The 17,882-nt window shown below is 34.6% G+C and overlaps 2 protein-coding genes across 3 annotated transcripts; one reads left to right on the forward strand and one right to left on the reverse strand.

Moving 5' to 3' along the window:
- Positions 1–1,793: 1,793 nt before the first annotated feature.
- On the reverse strand, positions 1,794–6,201 carry LOC135848541 (uncharacterized). Its single transcript, XM_065368466.1, has 2 exons — positions 5,833–6,201; positions 1,794–5,732 (listed from the first exon to the last, which is right to left on the reverse strand). The coding sequence occupies exons 1-2, from the start codon at positions 5,866–5,868 to the stop codon at positions 2,844–2,846; spliced, it is 2,925 nt and encodes a 974-aa protein (XP_065224538.1). The 5' UTR covers positions 5,869–6,201; the 3' UTR covers positions 1,794–2,843.
- An 8,623-nt stretch (positions 6,202–14,824) lies between these two features.
- On the forward strand, positions 14,825–17,510 carry CycG (cyclin G). 2 transcript variants are annotated; one of them, XM_065366411.1, is made up of 7 exons: positions 14,825–15,016; positions 15,279–15,441; positions 15,531–15,671; positions 15,754–16,031; positions 16,097–16,304; positions 16,388–16,578; positions 16,658–17,510. In XM_065366411.1, the coding sequence occupies exons 2-7, from the start codon at positions 15,322–15,324 to the stop codon at positions 16,671–16,673; spliced, it is 954 nt and encodes a 317-aa protein (XP_065222483.1). In that variant the 5' UTR covers positions 14,825–15,016; positions 15,279–15,321; the 3' UTR covers positions 16,674–17,510. The 2 variants fall into 2 exon arrangements, with proteins under 2 accessions (XP_065222483.1, XP_065222485.1); XM_065366413.1 differs by lacking the exon at positions 14,825–15,016 and adding an exon at positions 15,134–15,157.
- The last annotated feature ends 372 nt before the right edge of the window (positions 17,511–17,882 follow it).

Raw genomic sequence — 17,882 nt, forward strand, 5'->3', positions numbered from 1 at the left:
AGAAGAAATTTACGGAGTAACGAATTTGCAAAAAAAAATAAAGAAAACTGAATAAAAAGCTTCTGTCTTTCGCTAGCTTTTAAGCTGCTTAGCTTTCAACCCCCCCCCCCTACTTCCTCAGCTTTCAGCTAGCTTTCTGCTTTCCTGCTTAGTGCTTTCCATCCCTATTATCATTTATCATAATGTACATTCAGTCATTCAGTGATAATTAGCGTAATTAATTAGCAAAAGCAAAAAGCAAAACAATAAAGAACATCACACCACTGCACTTTGAATTTAATCTTCATTCGTTCATTTTTGGTTTTTTGATAAGTCAGGGCCAATTTTGAAATTATAAAGTTTTTGAATGTTCGAACAAACAAATTTAAAAATTCTATGTTCAGAACTTCAACTGAATTAAAGACTGAAAAATTCATACCTTCAAAATTGACAGTGGATTAATTAACAATTCATATTCAACAAAAACAGTGGCGTAGCCAGGATTTTCTCAAGGAGGGGGCAAAACCAGATTTTTAAGCATGAAAAATCGAAATGAGGGGTAATTTTCTAGAAATCTATTGTGATATGTGTGGTGATTTCATGGAAATGAAGGCAAAATTACTGCTCGAGCGAAGCGAGAGCGAAAATTTTTAGGAAAATGGGTCCAAACAATGAAAAAACGTCCATTTTCGCATGTTTTCTTTCAAATTTTCGCTCGCAAGGGGGGGGGGGTATGGCCCCCTTCGCCCCCCTTGGCTACGCCACTGAACAAAAATGAACATTTTCAGTGGGGAGGGGGGGCAACCAGGACACGAAGAGAGTGCAAAGACACGCGGTGCCCTCAAAGAAAATTCCAAAAATATCAAAAAATGGCCATAAAAGCTGAAAAAAATGAAAGAATAAAAAAGGAACAAAATGAAATTCAAATTTGACAAGAAAGAAGCTTTAATGCAATTTTGTAAAAAATAAGACTTTTATTAGTTTTATTTATTCCGGGGAATTGAAAACTGAAATAAATTCATTTTTGGTTTTTGTTTTAAGTTTTTTGGTACTTTTATTTGGTTTTTTGGTTTCAGTTTTCACACTTCTTTTTCTGGTGCCGCCTAATTCTAGGTAATATTAGTATTATTAATCATTGTATTCATTTCTATTATAATCAATTAATGCATAAAAGTCAAAACATTACACATATTTTGAAGATTTAAATTTTAAATTTTTTATATTTGGTTTTTGGTTAATTGTTCTTGATCAAATATTTTTTATTTTTGGTTTTTTAGTTTTGCACAAAACAGATTTTTAAGGCCTTTTTATAATGACCGTAGAAAGCTACAGAAAAAACGTAGAACTGTTGTGCATAAAATTTCAAAGTGCTTTTTTCATTTTACTTTGCCGTAAAAAAAGTAGGTACTTTGAAATTTTGTGCACAACTGTTTCACGTTTTTTCCGTAGCATTCTACGGTCATTATAAAAAGGCCTTCTTTGGTTTTTTTCTTGGTTTTTCAACAGTTTCAACCCCACTTTTATTTGACAAACTTCAGCGAAATTCAATGAAGCATCGATTTAATTTGCAATTTTGGCATTAATTACAACTACGATTAGATATTTCATCAAAAAACTCCCGGCAAGCATTTTGAAATATTCAATATTTATGTGACGATTTCATAAAAAAATTGGAATTTTTTTCAATATTTTGAATTTTTAATGAGTTTTTATTGTCTTGGAAGGGGTGTTTTTAGGCTCCAGTTCTAGGTGTTTAGGTACAGTTTTTCACAGCCCTATGATTTTTTTCAACGCACGAAGATAAGTAAACTAGATGAACATGATGATATTTAATTACCATTTTTAAAAACAAATAAAACTATGACAGCCAATGGAAACAAAAAGGAACATTGTTTTTGTTAGTACAATAAATCTCTACATAATTAAGTACAAAGATCAACCAAAAAATAATAATTTTCATAAGAAAATCAATAATTTGAATTGTTTTGGCCTTGGGCAATCAACTGATAGACACTAACTCAAAATGTGTAGTGAGTTGAAAATGGAAGACAAAATGCTTACCTAATTCTAAAAAGAAAGATATTTTTATAAAATAAAAAAATAAAAACATCATTGTCTTTTGCGACTTCGATATTTGCACCTTATATCGATCAGAATACAAATTTGGTAAAAGATCACAGTTTTGTCTTTTATTCTCCAAGAGTTTTAATGAGCTCATCTCATGAACTAATTGTCTACAGAAAGTGCTCAGTAGGCTGACGTTTTTGCAACCTAAAACAAAAAAAAAAAATGTTCGAAAAAAGTTTAGATAGAAATTTTCTATTTTTTGTCGAAACTTTGAACCATTTTGGCAAGTTGAGCTATATCTTTATCAAAAATTTCAAAAATCATGATCCAAGACGTAAAATTCTTCAAAAATGCCTAAAAAATATTTTTGTTGAAATACGAGATTTGAATTTCTCGCAAAATTTCAATGTTGCAGGGTACACTTTTACCCAATTTTGGGCTGCAAAAATTCTAGCCAAACTCAATTTTGAGTTTTTAAATCACTTTTTGCCAGTTGGACACTAGACTGAAATGAGTACATTTCACTTAAAATCATAACTGAAAGTGTTCAGTCAGTTGACTAAAATAATTAAAGCTAGATATTAATCAACGGCATACAAAATAAAAAAAAGTTCATCTACTGATCAAGTAGAAAAAGTGAGAATAAAAATGAACATACAAATATTAATTATACATTAATATTAGTAACGAGTAAAATAATTATTTTTAAAAATTCGTAACACTTCGTGCAATCTATAAAAAAATTAGGTGGGGTGGGACGGATTTGAATCATTTTTGAAAGAAAAATACTGTACAATTCATGCGTTTTCTTCGTTTTTCTTCGATACATCTATTTGCATAATTAAGGCTTCAGTTGTTTGATTTTTAATAAACTGAAATGCAACGTATTTATCTTCATTTTTCAAAATAATTAAATTTTCGTTCTTCTTGACAACCTGAATATTATCTTTATTCAGATTAAATAAATTAGCAGCCTGCTCTTTGAATTCTTCAATATCGTCACGATTTTCCACCTTGAACATATACATAGTGGCTCCATCATCGGCTACAAGATGTTTAAGATGTTGAGCGTGAAAATTAGTAATATCGCACATTTTTTCATAATATTCTGCGACCAAGTCACTGACAAACTCTTCCTTCCTGAACATTTCTGCTGTTTGATTGAAGATATCCATTTTATTAGATTCGGAACTATTTGCACCCAAATTTTCGATATTTGGTTTGAGTTTATTTGTTATTTCATCCGTTGGACTTGATTGGTTCGCTAGGCATTGAAATTTATCAACGAATTTATCAGTAACGAAGGAATAAATTTTACTTATTTCGTTAGATTCCATTTTTTGTACGTAAAAATCGCACGTAGTCAGTAACGTTTCCATTTTGTATTCATCTGTGAAGGTAACAGGTTCATTGATCGGCTTAGTCCTATATTCGGTTGAGTTTTCGTCTGAGAAAAGAAGTTGGGGAAGGATTTCAGTCAAGTTTATCGTTTTCTTGGCTACGTTGATGAATAATGATTCGTCGTAATTTTTATAATCCGATTGTACATCGTTCAAATTTAACGCGGAGAATACAAAAGCCATGGCGCTTTCGTGTTCAAAAAACTCGATGTTGACTTCGTAGATTTCTTTGCTGATTTTATAACACGAGATGATAGGTTCCATAACTATTTGGACTGATTTATTTAGTATTTCGCAAGTTTCCAAAATTTTGATCGAAGAAATATCATTTTCACCGGCTCTTAAGAGGAATAATTCTCGATAAAATGAGAATATTTCGTCTAGTTGCTTTTTAAAAGTATTAGAAATATTATTGGGAATACCAGTTTTCAAGTTTTCAATAATCTTGGGGAGTATTTTAGTGGCAAAATCGTTTTTGGAGTTAATTCCAATTTTAGAAAGTGTAAGTTTGGCTTTTTCTTCTCCCAGCAGTTTAACGTTTTTAGACGTAAGATCTTCATACTTTTGCGTGATTCTAGACTTGATTTCGATCGTTACGTACGACATTTCTTCTGCAAAAGCCACGAGTAGTTTTTCAACATCGAGAACTTCATTGGATTGATTTCCACGGATACGATATTCGATCAGATCAAGGATAATTTCATAAACGGTTTTCCCATCGAGAAAATATGACGCTGATTCATTCACAGATTCATCTTCTGGTGAAATTTCTGCACCGATGTTATTAATTGCGATTCTACCGTCGTCGATAATATTACTCAGATCAGGAATTGATTCGGGAGGAGCTATGATACCTAAACGTTGCAATAGATCTTTGATGGTGTTCCACACTCCTTCGGAATTCCTTCGCAGAATTTGGTAAAGATTTTTACCGTGTGGGATAAATTTATCAATAAACTCTTCAATAGTCATTTCATTGTTGTTTAAGCGACGAAAGTCTTCAATTATAATCTTAACTCTTTCGTACATTTCGTCGACATCTGGGTAATAACTCCGCAACATCAATTTACCGATTCCGAAGGAACCTCCGACAATAACTCCAGCAATTTCAGAATCCCAAGCACCTACTTTGGTCATTCCTTGATTTTCTAGCGAACCTTTAGCAGCAGTAAGTTTAGCTTGTCTTTTCCGCCATCTCCTCCTCGCTCCTTTAGACAACCCTTTAGGAGGAGTTGGATTGGCTTCCACAGTCGATAGATAACTACGCACTTGACGTAAATTGGATACGGTTCCGTAAATCATAAATATATTGAGCGACAAATCAAACAAATCGGAGACGGAAAATTCACCATTACGAAGCCTATGTTGCATAGCGTACAAGGAAAGGCCGAAATTGGAGGCAACGAAACCTGCCGAAGCGTAATTCAATCCTAATATAGTTTTAGAAGCTAACGAACTATACCTGCCGGATAGTTCCAATATACTGGCTGATTTCGCCACAGCGACAGTAGTAGCACCACAAACCGCAGTAGTACCGATGTTCATGTAACAACCAACAGATTCGAGATTTGTAGGAGCTATCGACTGTTTATGATTCGATCGATCTAGCAAAGTATTTACGCTTTGATGAACTCCATAAACAGCACTTCCACCTCCCAAAACTACCGTCGCCACTGGGGCTGCTGCTGCAAAACTTAGACCAACGGCTGCTATCGTTGCACCGCAAGCTACCCAATCGCACACTGTTCCCAGTCTCGAAGACGCTGGAGATTCGTGAACTTCAAATTCATCGCTAAATTCTTCGTGAATACCGTTTTCCGGAGCCATATACTCGCATTTTGGTAATTTGTTTGTTTTGACGAAATCATCCCATGATTTATACACGCGAGCGTTGAAGTCGATGAAATGCACCTCGTCAGTGCCGTCAATGGGTCTGATCTGACGAAACACGCAAACCATCATACCTTTTTCAGACGTGTATAATAAAGTATGAGATAGACGTAATAGGCCATCGTCAGGTTTAAACAGCTTGTAGATTTCGGCGATTTTTTTCTTCTGTTCATCGTCGTACTTTTCATGCAACAATTCAATGCCATCAATGTCCAGGATCAAAGATTCATCACATTCGGGTGATTTAGGTTTAGGCCTACCGAATAATGCAAATCCGACGAAGGTTTTGACTAAGTCAGACTGAGACTCGTCAAACGTTTTCCACATGTAAAATTGTGCGTTCCACTCTCTCATTGCTTCCTTGGCATTGGCTTTCCAATCTTCCGGTTCGGAAACCTATCGGGATAAATACACAATTGAAAAAATTAAAAGTTGTTGAAACACTTGAATGAATTCGTAGATTACGATTTCCAACAGAGAAAAGATAGGTACTTACTTCATCTAATAAATTATTATTATCTTCGCTGGACATCTTGACGATTTGGTTTTTATGAGAACAATGATTGTAGGATTTCGTTAGCTAAAACAGCAAACTCTTTTTCGAAATATGTATTTAAAAATTAAATAATACAGCACAAAAATGTACTAGGTAGAACTTGATAGAACTTATAGAACTTTTACGTGGTGTGGTGTGGTGTGTTTTCTTGGAGTGTTTCAACTTTTCAAGTGTTTGTTTTGCGCTATAGTTTTGCGAAAAGATAAAGAATGATAAAAAGCTTTGACTATATATACATGGACTGCTATCTCCTATTGTTGTTGAATGGGAATCGTGAAGCCAAAGCAATAGAGGTACTAGATCGGGCAGAGGTGTAACGATTATAATCGATGCTGCATCGATCATTTCGTCCCAAAATAATCGGACTAATCGGAGGATAATCGATTAATCGGCGATTATTCGGCCAAAAAAATTTGCGGTTCCATGATTGGTTGGAATTGAGTGACGTCAGTCATCGCCATAAATTTAATGTTTTCTGAACCATTATCTGAACAATTTTCATTTTCATTTTTTTACTCAAAAAGTAATTGTAATGAAAGGATTGAAGAGAAAATGAAAATATGAAACATCAAATAAAAAATTAAAACCAAAAGGAAGACATAAAATCAAGATTTGGATTAATTTTAAAAAATTACCCAAAGGTCCGATTAATCGGCGATTAATCGATTACGGCCGATTATTAATAATCGGCGATTATTAATCGGAGATAATCGATTATAATCGTAATCGTTACACCTCTGAGATCGGGACATGGGCTCTGAGCATGCGCGAGATTTCGTTGCAACGAGCGTAGCGTTTGTTGGAACGTAGGAGGGTGTTCGTCGCTCCGTGGTTCACCGTGATTGGAAGGTGCGAGGGTGGGTGGGATTCCTGCGCGCGCATGAAAATTCCCGATGCTCCCGATCTAGTACCTCTATTACTTCGGCTTCATCGGCAACAATGAAGATAGTAGTCCATGTATATATAGTCAAAGATAAAAAGTAAAAACGCAAAGGTGCCACTGTGGTAAACCTCACGGGTAATTCCCGGTAATTACGCTCGTCGTATCTCTCTCCTCGTGCGTACGTGATGTAGGAGTATTCTTGTTATGATATTCGAGTGGTCGAATGTGCGTCAACGAAGTGTTTTGATTTGAATAAGTGAAAGTGTGTTTTTGTGTGTTGTTCGCGATTTCTGCCGAAAGCATGGTCAAAACGAAACGAAATCAATCGCCACCTTTTTCTCCGTCGAAAGTAGACCTCTCAATGAATACCCTTAGCGAAATCGTCCAAGCAGCTAGCAGCGCAGTGCTACTGCCGGAAATATCGAAGTTTACGGGTGAGGTGTCTGCTACTGAAGCAAAAGAATGGTTGAAAAGCGTCGAAAATCAAGGCCTGATCGGTGGTTGGAATAACCTACAAAAGCTGGAAACTGCGAAGCGATTACTTACGAAAGCAGCCAAAAGTTGGTATCTACTCAATGCGGATGATATCAAATCGTGGTCCGATTTTCGAAGTTGTTTTTGGGAAACGTTTATTGGCGAAGATGATGGAAACGTGGTTGACAAGTGGGAACGTTTCTCCGCGCGATGTCAACAAGATAACGAATCATCAATCGAATACATCTTCGATAAGCTGCGTTTAGCTAAAGATGTTGGTGCATCCGTTGCAGAATCGAAAAATGCTGTTTGTGCTGGGTTTAAGTCCGAAGATATGGCGAATTATCTACGTATTTACGATTATTCGAAAGCTGCCGATTGGAGCAAACGACTTCGTGAATTTGAGTCCAGTAAATCGAAACCTGACGTTGCTGAAAGTGAAAACGAAAATGAAAAACCGGTTGTTCCTGATCCTGAAACGAAAAAGTCCGAATCCGTCCTTCTGGTCAATACAGCGTTAGGTGTTGATCGTGAAAAATATGTGAAAACGGCTGTTATCAACGGAAAAGCGATTTCAGGAGCGTTGATCGATAATGGTAGTAGCGTATGTGTGATGCGAGTGTCAACTGCAGTCACCCTGTGCGAAACTATTCAACCCCCTTCGAATACGAGAATTTTTGGCGTTGGTAATTTGGAAAACGGATCTGAAGTACTTGGTAAAATCGTTGGTACGGTCTCAGTCGATGGTGTGGCAGTACCCGAAACGGAAATTCTAATCCTCCGTGATAATGCGTTACCTGTTCCTCTCGTCATTGGCTGTTCTTGGATCGAAAACCCGAATGTTGCGATGATAAAGTGGAAAGATCAATTTATCATCACACAGGCGAATCGTGTGTCGTTAAACGAAAATAGTGTTGTATTTAGTGCCGAAAAATCGCCGTGTAACATCGTTGAAACGCCTGTCAACTTCGTTCGAGTCGAAAACGCCGGCAAAATTGCTAAAAAGAGTGAAATTCGTGTTCGTAATCGGAAAAGGAAGCGAAAACCAGTTCGTGAAAAATCGTTTATTGTTAGTGATAAGCGCGATACTTGTCGTTTTTGTTTTTCGGAGGAAAATTGTACCATTTCCCCGGAGTTGCGTTCACCGAAATTTCGTAAAAAGTGCGTGAATCGGTGTGTTGAGGACAACACACACCTCAGAATGGCCGAGTGTGGTAAACCTCACGGGTAATTCCCGGTAATTACGCTCGTCGTATCTCTCTCCTCGTGCGTACGTGATGTAGGAGTATTCTTGTTATGATATTCGAAGCGTTAAGATGTAATAATCTAATAATTATGTTCCTTGTTAATTTTTTTATAATAAACGTTGTTAATTGTTCGTTAATCGTTTAATATGTTTCCTACATCACATACGATGCAAAAACTGCGAAAGCGAAACACACTCGTGACGTCATCAAAACAACATGCGACGTGCTTCACTGGCAGGGTTGTTAAATTACCGTAATTTATTCGCTGGTAAAATACGGCAGTAAAATACGGTAAAATACGGTATTTTACCGTATTTTACCAACTTGAATATAATGAACATATAGTGTTCAAACTTCAAACCTTCAAAAGTTCAAACATATAAAATTATTGTATATTATGTAATGGATGGAAATTTCAATAATTTTCTGCTTGAATTGTATAACCAATAACCATGCAAGGATTAAAATTAAAATTGAGGAGCTTGGTTACAAAGTTAGACAAACGCCACAGGGTTGATTTTGAGAAAAACTATGTTTTTTGTTACAAAAATATACAGCATTGTAAAGGCGGGGGATATTTGACAAATTGTAGTGATGATACTGAGTAACAAAAATACAAAAAATATCCTTCCACCATTGCCCCCCACCACTAATAAAAAGAACCTGAAAATGCACTTGTCTGATTTTGAAAACAAGACAAAGATAATTTGAAATTGAAGCTTTCTAGATCAGTTAGGTTTTGATACGTATAGGATTTTTAACCCTCTTTCCATTTCTGAGGTCCCTTAGTTTCAAAATAGTACATAAAAGGTCAAAAAACGTGATCAAAGTTGGGCCTTAATTTCAAACACGGACATGTGAACATTATCTTAGTTTCAAAATGAGACATATCCTATCATCTTAGTTTCAAAAACAGACATATCCTGGATATGTCTGTTTTTGAAACTAAGACAATTTGCACATGTCTGTGTTTGAAACTAAGGCAAAACTTTGAGCACGTTTTTCACCCTTTTACGTACTATATTGAAAATAACAGACCTCGGCAATGAAAAGAGCGTTGAAAATCCTATAAGAATCAATATCTAACTCGATTTTTGTAGAAGTGGCGTTTGTCTAACTTTGTAACCAACCTCCTCAATTTAAAATCATTCAACATTGTCAAAAAATAAAAAATTGACCAATTTGGTTATTTTAAATAAAATGATTGAAATAACCAAAATTTAATGATTTTGAAGTACATTTTAATGACATTTCAACATGTTTTCACAATTTGATGCAATTTTTTCTAATTTTTGACCAATTGTGAATAATTTTCTGGCAATTGTTTGGTAATTTTCAAGATATTTTCCTGTTTATATGTAGCATGTATCAATTATCATTAGCATTGATGCAAATTAACTGTGAATTTTGATGCCAATCATCTTCAGCTGTTGATTCATCCGTTCAACTTTCAAATAATGTGGCAAAAAAATGCTTTTTGGTAATTTACGGTAAAATACGGTAATAAACTTTTGGTAAAATACTGTAAAATACGGTAAAATACCGCCGTAATTTACCGACATAAATTACCTTACAACCCTGTTCACTGGTGAATGGGGTGCAAACTGCAAATGAGTTTGAGGGCCATATTCATAGACGTTACTTAAGTATCACTTGGCTAAGTGGTGAATTTTGAATCAATTTTTCCAGGCGTGATTGAATTTTTGAAATTTTGTTTTTGAATAAATTGAGAGATTGGACTCCGAAGTGTTGATTTATCATTTTAAAAATATAAAATTTTTGTTCGTTCGTGAGAAAAATTGAATCAAAATTCACCACTTAACTTAACCAAGTGTCCCTTAAGTAACGTCTATGAATTCGGCCCTGAGTTTTGAGTAGGTATCGGCTTTGATTATATATTACTTCGTACGTAATATATAATCAAAGGGTCTAGGTACATAGAATAAAAAATGAAAATAAAAATATTACATACCTTTACTTTACCTACTCAAAAAAAAAAAAGATGCAAATGAAATGAAAAAATTTCCGTGCCCCGTGGGCCCGTGGTTGTTGCTTGTTCAGTGCTGTGAGAACGAACGAAAACGGGAACGGGAACGCCTAAAGAACGCTACTTTTTAAATTTCCTTCAAAGAACGAACGGACAGTCACACAAATCTTCTTGAAGAACGTTCTTACTCAAGAACGGGGACAATAAAATTGCGAGAACGGAACAGGAACGGGAACGGAGTGCTAATTTGGCGTTCTCAGATGTTCTTTCAGGGTCCTCTAATTACCTCCCAAAATTCTGAAAAATAGGGAAAAATAAGCTTTTTCCACAAACTTTTACTTGTTTTTTGGTACAATTGAAGAAAATGAAAAAATTTCCACCAAAAATTGCTTGGCTTGTACCACAGAACACTATTGAGAACGGGAACGGGAACACAGGAACGTGAATTCTGGAAATTTTTTTGAGAACGGGAACGGGAACGGGAACGCTTCTGCTTATGGAGCAGAAGAACTAGGAACAGGATCGAGGTGTTGCATTTGGGAACAATAAGGAACAAAGAACGGCGTTCTTTATGATGAGAATGAAGAACGGGAACGGGAACGAGCACTTCCGCGTTCTCACAGCACTGTGCTTGTTGGTTGTTTTGAATTATTGGTGAATTTTTTTCAAACTGCGGATCTAACTCTAAAGCTTTTTAATGCGGATCTTTCTCATTTCTTTATACAGTTTATACCTAAAGTATAATCTTCTCGTAACTAAACTTCGAGTACATTTTTTAAATAATTTTTTTTCTTTTAAAAAATATTTTTTAACGAGTGAATTATGTAAGTAACTTGATTTTGATTTGATCATTTGTTTTGATGATTGTTGATATTATTGAATATTGATAGTCAATTTTGAATTCGTGAATTTTCAATTTTTAATCAATCTTCAAAGTTCCACTGCACTTTGAATGTTCATTCGTTCATTTTTTTTTTTTTTTTTTTTTTTTTGATAAGTCAAGTCAGGGTCAATTTTGAAATTATAAAGTTTTTGAATGTTCGAACGTTCGAACAAATAAATTTAAAAATTGAAAGTTTAGAACTTTAACTGTAACTGTACTGTATTAAAGATTGAAAAAATTCATATATACATTCAAAATTGACAGCGACAATTTGACACTGATTAAGTGATTAACAATTCAACAAATGAACGAATTACGAATAGACACTCAGAGGCGTAGCCAAGAGAGGGGGTCGAGAACCCCCCCCCCCCCCCCATTGAGCTTAGGGTCGCCGTTAAAATTTTACGATTAAAATTGCTCCGCTGCACAATGCATTCAAAAACTCCCATTTTTCAGACCCCTTGAAGGGTCTATAATCAATTTGGGCTTAAAATTGATTGAAATGAAAATCCCGGAACCGAAAAAATTTTTCCAATCCCAAAACTGAATAAAAATTTAGAAGAACAATACTAAAACAAATCCAATCCCGAAATGACAAAATTTTGATCACAAAACCGAAACCAAATTCCAAAATTGTTTCGAATCCACAGCTCTGGTGAAAATATAGGTAGGTAACGTTATTGAATTTGAAAATTTTCGGTCTAGAAAGAGACTTATATGCCGATTTTTTTGAAAATTAATAACACATTTTTGAAATATTTTGTCTTCGCTTTGCTCAAGCTAAGTACAGTTTTTCTATTTCTAAATTTCTGCACCCATTCAAGGTAGAGGTACCTAACTCTTAAAAATTTCGAATGGAATTTCGAAATTGACTTCTTGTAAAAAAAAAAACATAAGTTACTAGCCACTGTGTAACTACATGGATTCGGTATATACGTAATTGATTTTCAAAAACTTCGGCCCTCGCTTCGCTCACGCCTGTTGATTTTTCTTTTTCAATATCAAACTTTCTGAAAATACTCAAAAAAAATGTGCATGTAAATCCAAAAATAAACTCCTCAAATCAAAAAAACATAAGTTTTTACTTCTCAATACACAAAATTTCGTGAGCTTTTGCCCTCACATAGTTTGGGCTTTTTTGCTTTTCTATTTCAGACTTGAAATTTCCAAAAAAAAAATCATTCAAATCCTAAAATTTTGAAGCCAAAACGATCAACCTCATCGTATATAATATAAAAAAAAAACATTGTCCTTTCACATATTAAAATGAGAATTTTCAAAAGCTTCTGCCCTCGCTACGCTCGGGCTAATTTTTTTTCTCTTCCTAGATTAATAAGATGGACCTTCCTCACAAAACCAACCCCCCCTCCAGATATGCTCTGGCTACGCCACTGTGGACACTAGACGTAGACAGTCATTGACTCATTAGGCATTCATTTGTCGATTTAATTTATTATTATACAATATGTTTTTGGGGGAGGGGGCAGCCGGGGCAGGCAAAGAGTGCAAAGACACGCGGTGGGCGGTGCCCTCAAAGAAAATACCAAGAAATAAGAATATCAAAAAATGGCCATAAAAACTGAAAAAAATGAAATTTGATACAATTTTGTAAAAAATAAAATAATAAGTCTTTTATTTGCCAAACTTCGAAACAAAAAGAGTAGGTACCTATCTACTAACTTCTCAGACAAACAAGGCGTTACCTTAATGCCAAATCCGAGTATGTCCAAAATTTTCGATTTTTTGATATTGGTATCACTGGAAAGCTGATGCTCAGCCGAATCTAGTGAAATTAATGAAAAACCTTATAATTATTATGAAATTGTAAAAAAATAGAATTTAAATAAATTTTAAACATTGAGTATGTCCATATAGACGCCAAAAGCGATTATGTCCATTGAGTATGTCCATCAATGATTGGGAATTATTTGTGATTCTGGTAATCTGGTTAGACGTGTTATTAATTCGGTGTTATTACAAGACAAATATATCGATGAAAATGGTGCTTGCTTATTAACTCGTACTCCAGACAACTGGTTTCATAGATCAGGGTAAATAAAATTGGAAAGATTTTTTTATGATGTTATTGATAACTCCGAAAAATGAATAATAACAGGCCCAGGTGAGGGTGGAAGCTCTTACGAAAACTTGAAGAATAACAGACATAATAATTAATAACAGTAAACAATATTTATAAGTGGTATAAAATATTGAAGTATCACTATATTTTCAAACACTTTGATTGCCAGGCTGAACAATACAAAAAATGATACGAAAACATTAAAAAAATTGGCAAGATTAAAGCAACTTCACTCACAAAATATAATTTTCATCATTTAGAAAAATAAAAACTTTATTCTGGCTTAGTGCAGTACTTATCTCCAAGGGTATTGAAAAAAATTACAGACGAAATCTGAATCAAATTCTCGAAAACCAAAATCGTGGGTAAGAGGATACTTATTACGTACTAAAAAAAGCTACTTGTTTTTATCTCTTTACAACTATTGATTAGTTTCCATAATTTTTCGGCTGACACAAAATGGTATTCCGTCTATCGCCCATCGAAGGAATACCTACGTTGCTAAAAATAACAGAATGAATAAGATTGAAACAATTAGTGATCAATCATCTGACGTGTATTTGTACCAGTTTTCCATCTGAAGCATTACCAATAATGGTAAACCAAAGTATCATCAACTTAATTATATTTAAAACCTAAACAGACACCGGAAATTCGTAAGAAATATGTAAGAAATTTGGGACATACTCGGATCTCAATTCTTAACAACATGGACATACTCCCATTTGTAAGAGTATGTCCATGGCATATAGAATCGAAACCTGAGTATGTCCATCACCGCTTGATAAACATTTAATTACACATACTAAATTGAGAAATTTTACAAATGTAGCTCAGACAATCTCTTCATAACAGATTGAACTATCATACTTCAAAATTTTACTACCCCATATCCCATCCATTTGTTTTTATCATCTTTCAAACTTTCAATTCCCTCTCCTGAAAAATTCACGTTCTTGGACATACTCGGATTTGGCATTAAGGTAACGCAAGGCGAAAATCAATGAAGCATCGATTTATTAGCAATTTTGGCATTAATTACAACTAAGATTGGCTATTTCTATTTCATCAAAAAACTAGGTACTTCTTGAGAATTTTGACAAAAAAAAACATTACAATTGTGAATTTTAGAATTTTACCTTTCGCCAACTCGCAAAAAATTGACTCTCCCCGCTCCCGCACGAATTTGACGAAAAACAGAAATTTTTCAAGAATTTTGACCAAATGACCCTTTTTCTAATTATCAAATTAATTCAAAATAAAATTCGTAAATTTCAATTGCACCTCATTCACCTGTAAGCTGATAAAATAAGCGCTAGCGGCTTTAATCAGTAAACGGTATTTTTGTGATAATTTTATCCACCAATGAAATTTTTCCATCAAAATACAAAGTATGAGTGAAAATAGAATCGAAGTAAACCGAAATTAATTGCGTCTAATTTCTTTTAAATTCTTACGGTTACCTTTAATTTAAATTAAAAAAATTTATATGATTTCTTAAGAAACAAATTCATAATACGCGATCTCGCTGCAGTGAACCGTTACATCGTTCGAACTTGGATGCATTCAGGTAAAAAATTTCATCATCTAAATTTCGGCAAGCTCTTCAATGTTAAATTTCTGTTCGGTTTCAAGATCTCGAGAATTTGTTTCAAGATAATATTATTACGCATTAAAATTACGTCGCAGATTTATCAACTCGTAGCTTTAAGTAATTCTATTTTGTTTAGTAATGATTACGTCTTACGTGTAAATTACTACATCGATACAGTTAAGTACATTTCGAATACCTGTGTTCTTATTTTCAATCGGATTCTGTTTTCTGTTCTTAGGTTGTGCTGATAGCGTTTACTGGACCATTCTTAAAGGTGCGGAATGGACTATGGAAATGGCTCTCAACCACAACCTGAAATACTTGCAGCATTACTACGACAGTTACAAGAACTGCTCAATTTGCAGAGGAAATTTCAGCCTAATTTGATGTTGCCGACCGAGGTTGATTTAATACCTATTTATATTCATTTTTAAATGTATTTCTACGATACTTTAATACTTTATTAACGAACATGTGTATTGTACTTTAGGATAATGGAAGCGAAGTAACGCTCGGAATTAGAGATGGATCCGCTCACATACTTAGATGCCTGAAAATTTGGTACGAATTACCCTCCGACGTGTTGTTCGCTGCGATCAACATTATGGATAGATTTCTTACTAAAATGAAGGTTCGAATTCCCTCAGACGGCATTTTCTTCGATCTAAGCTTAATTCGATCCTCAATCGTTTGTTTTTCTTCTCTGTTCGCAGGTTCAACCAAAATACATCGCTTGTATTTCCATCGCTTCGTTTCACATCGCTTGTAAACTGGTCTGCTCTCCGGATTTAATCCCCGATCCGGCTCATTTAATCTCCATTTCCCAATGCAAATGTACGCTTAGCGATTTATCACGCATGACTTCGGTGATCATTAGCAAAGTTGAGATCAACTTCGACGAACGAGACAGTATCCCCATAACATCTCTGACATTTTTACGCCTGCTTCATCAAATGATGTCGGTTTCCAAATACAGCGATGTTTACAAACAGTAAGTGAAAGTTTCGACTCGCTAGCATTTCCCCGTTCTCGAATTAACATCTGATTTTTTTCCAGAGCGGTCGACGAATTCCAAATGTTTCAACGTCTGGAGGTTTTAGCTTGCGATGGATCCTGTGTCAACTTCGAATGCAGTTACATTGCCTTAGCTTTGCTCTGTTCCCAGATAGATATCGGTGTAGCACGGCTACAGCCTGCACCTTGTGCTCACATTGACGTTCTATCTTTACTCGCTTTTGTTCGAGAACTACAACAATATTGCCAAGTAAATAGCATTCGAGTAGTTGATAATATTTCAACATTTACGATCTAAAAAAGTGATTTTTAATACTCAATTTTCTTGTTTAGATCGTAGAAAACAATTTCTATCGATGTTTATCCTCTGTGCTGAAAGTAATCAGCCAGTATAATTCGCAATCCGGTATTCCTCATCGGCAACGTTTAGTATGGCGACTTTCTCAACGCGCCTTGCGTCATCTTCGTCCCACTGATAGACTAAAACCAACATTGCCCACGATTAAGGAGCAAAGTCAATATAGGTACGTATTTCATCATTCGAAATTAACTCGATGAATTTTTATTTTCAAGATTTCTAACCCTTTAATTTTTATTTTACAGAATCGACGAAGAATGATTTGTTTAGTTTAATTCCCACGAAGGTTGAAAAAGTACAAAAAACATCCACTGTTCAAAAATGTATAAATTTAAGTGTTTCCCCCCGGTGATTTTATTTTTATAACTATCGTTTTTTTTACCTTTTTTTTCTCTCTTTTCCTCGTGTTTATTTAGAAATTATTCGAACTAATCGTAAAGGTCAATCGACACGACTAACATTGTACGTGTATTTTTGTTACTTTTTTTCGTTAAAATACCAGTTTGAAATGTTTTCTGCCTTTTCATCCTTTTAAAATCTACACTCTAAATCTAGTCGTAAAAATTACAAATTTTTCAATTATTTTACGAAATTTTTTTTTTTTTAAAAGTGATTTCTCGATACGCGGATTTTGCGGGTATCGCTCGCATCACAATATTGATTTAATGTTTTTGTTATCATTGAATATATTTTTTTTTCATTATTATTGTTCGCGAATAATAATACGTTGAACTTTGTGTTCGTATTGTTGTAATGTACGAATTAATGACGTGCTGTAATATTTAGAAGCTAAGAATTATGATTTGATGTGTGTGTGTGTGTGTATATGTGTTATTTATTTTGCGGCATTTATTATACAAACGTCAAAAATTTAAGAAAAGAACTGGTGGATAATTGCGATCTCAAATTTTTACGCGTATGTTTTAGTACTTTTTTTTTGTACGTATTGTTCATTTTTCCTTATTAATATTAATAATGGCATTGTTATTATATTAGATCGTCAGTATTCTATATTAATATGTTTTTGTAACTGGTTCTGTTTCCCAATGCAACAGCTGCTGCAGCGTTGAAAAGAAATACAAAGCTTTCAAGACCAAATTCGTGTCGTCCTTTTATTTTCAGTTTCATAGGGTGAACTTTTACACCGTACACCGTACATTATACAGCGAAGAAGAAGAATTTATCGACAGAGATCGTTATCGAGCTATAAGAAAGGTGAATTTGATTTCGATAGTGCGAAGTATTTTAAAGAAAGCATTAACGACGTGTTCAAATTTTATAAAACCTGTCCGAAGTCGTGTCCAAAAAATAGGGGGAAATTCTCAACAGCGTGTAAAAAATTCATAGCTTTTTAAACATTTATACGCGCATTGAATTAGGCCTCATGAGATTCCGGTCAAAAGCAAACGTTGTGCTAGATGTTGGTTGTAAGGAGTTTACGTAGGTAGCTTTTTGTTATTCGAATTTTCA

The sequence above is a fragment of the Planococcus citri genome, chromosome 5 (assembly GCF_950023065.1).
Source record: "Planococcus citri chromosome 5, ihPlaCitr1.1, whole genome shotgun sequence".
In the NCBI taxonomy this organism is placed as follows: Eukaryota; Metazoa; Arthropoda; class Insecta; order Hemiptera; family Pseudococcidae; genus Planococcus; species Planococcus citri.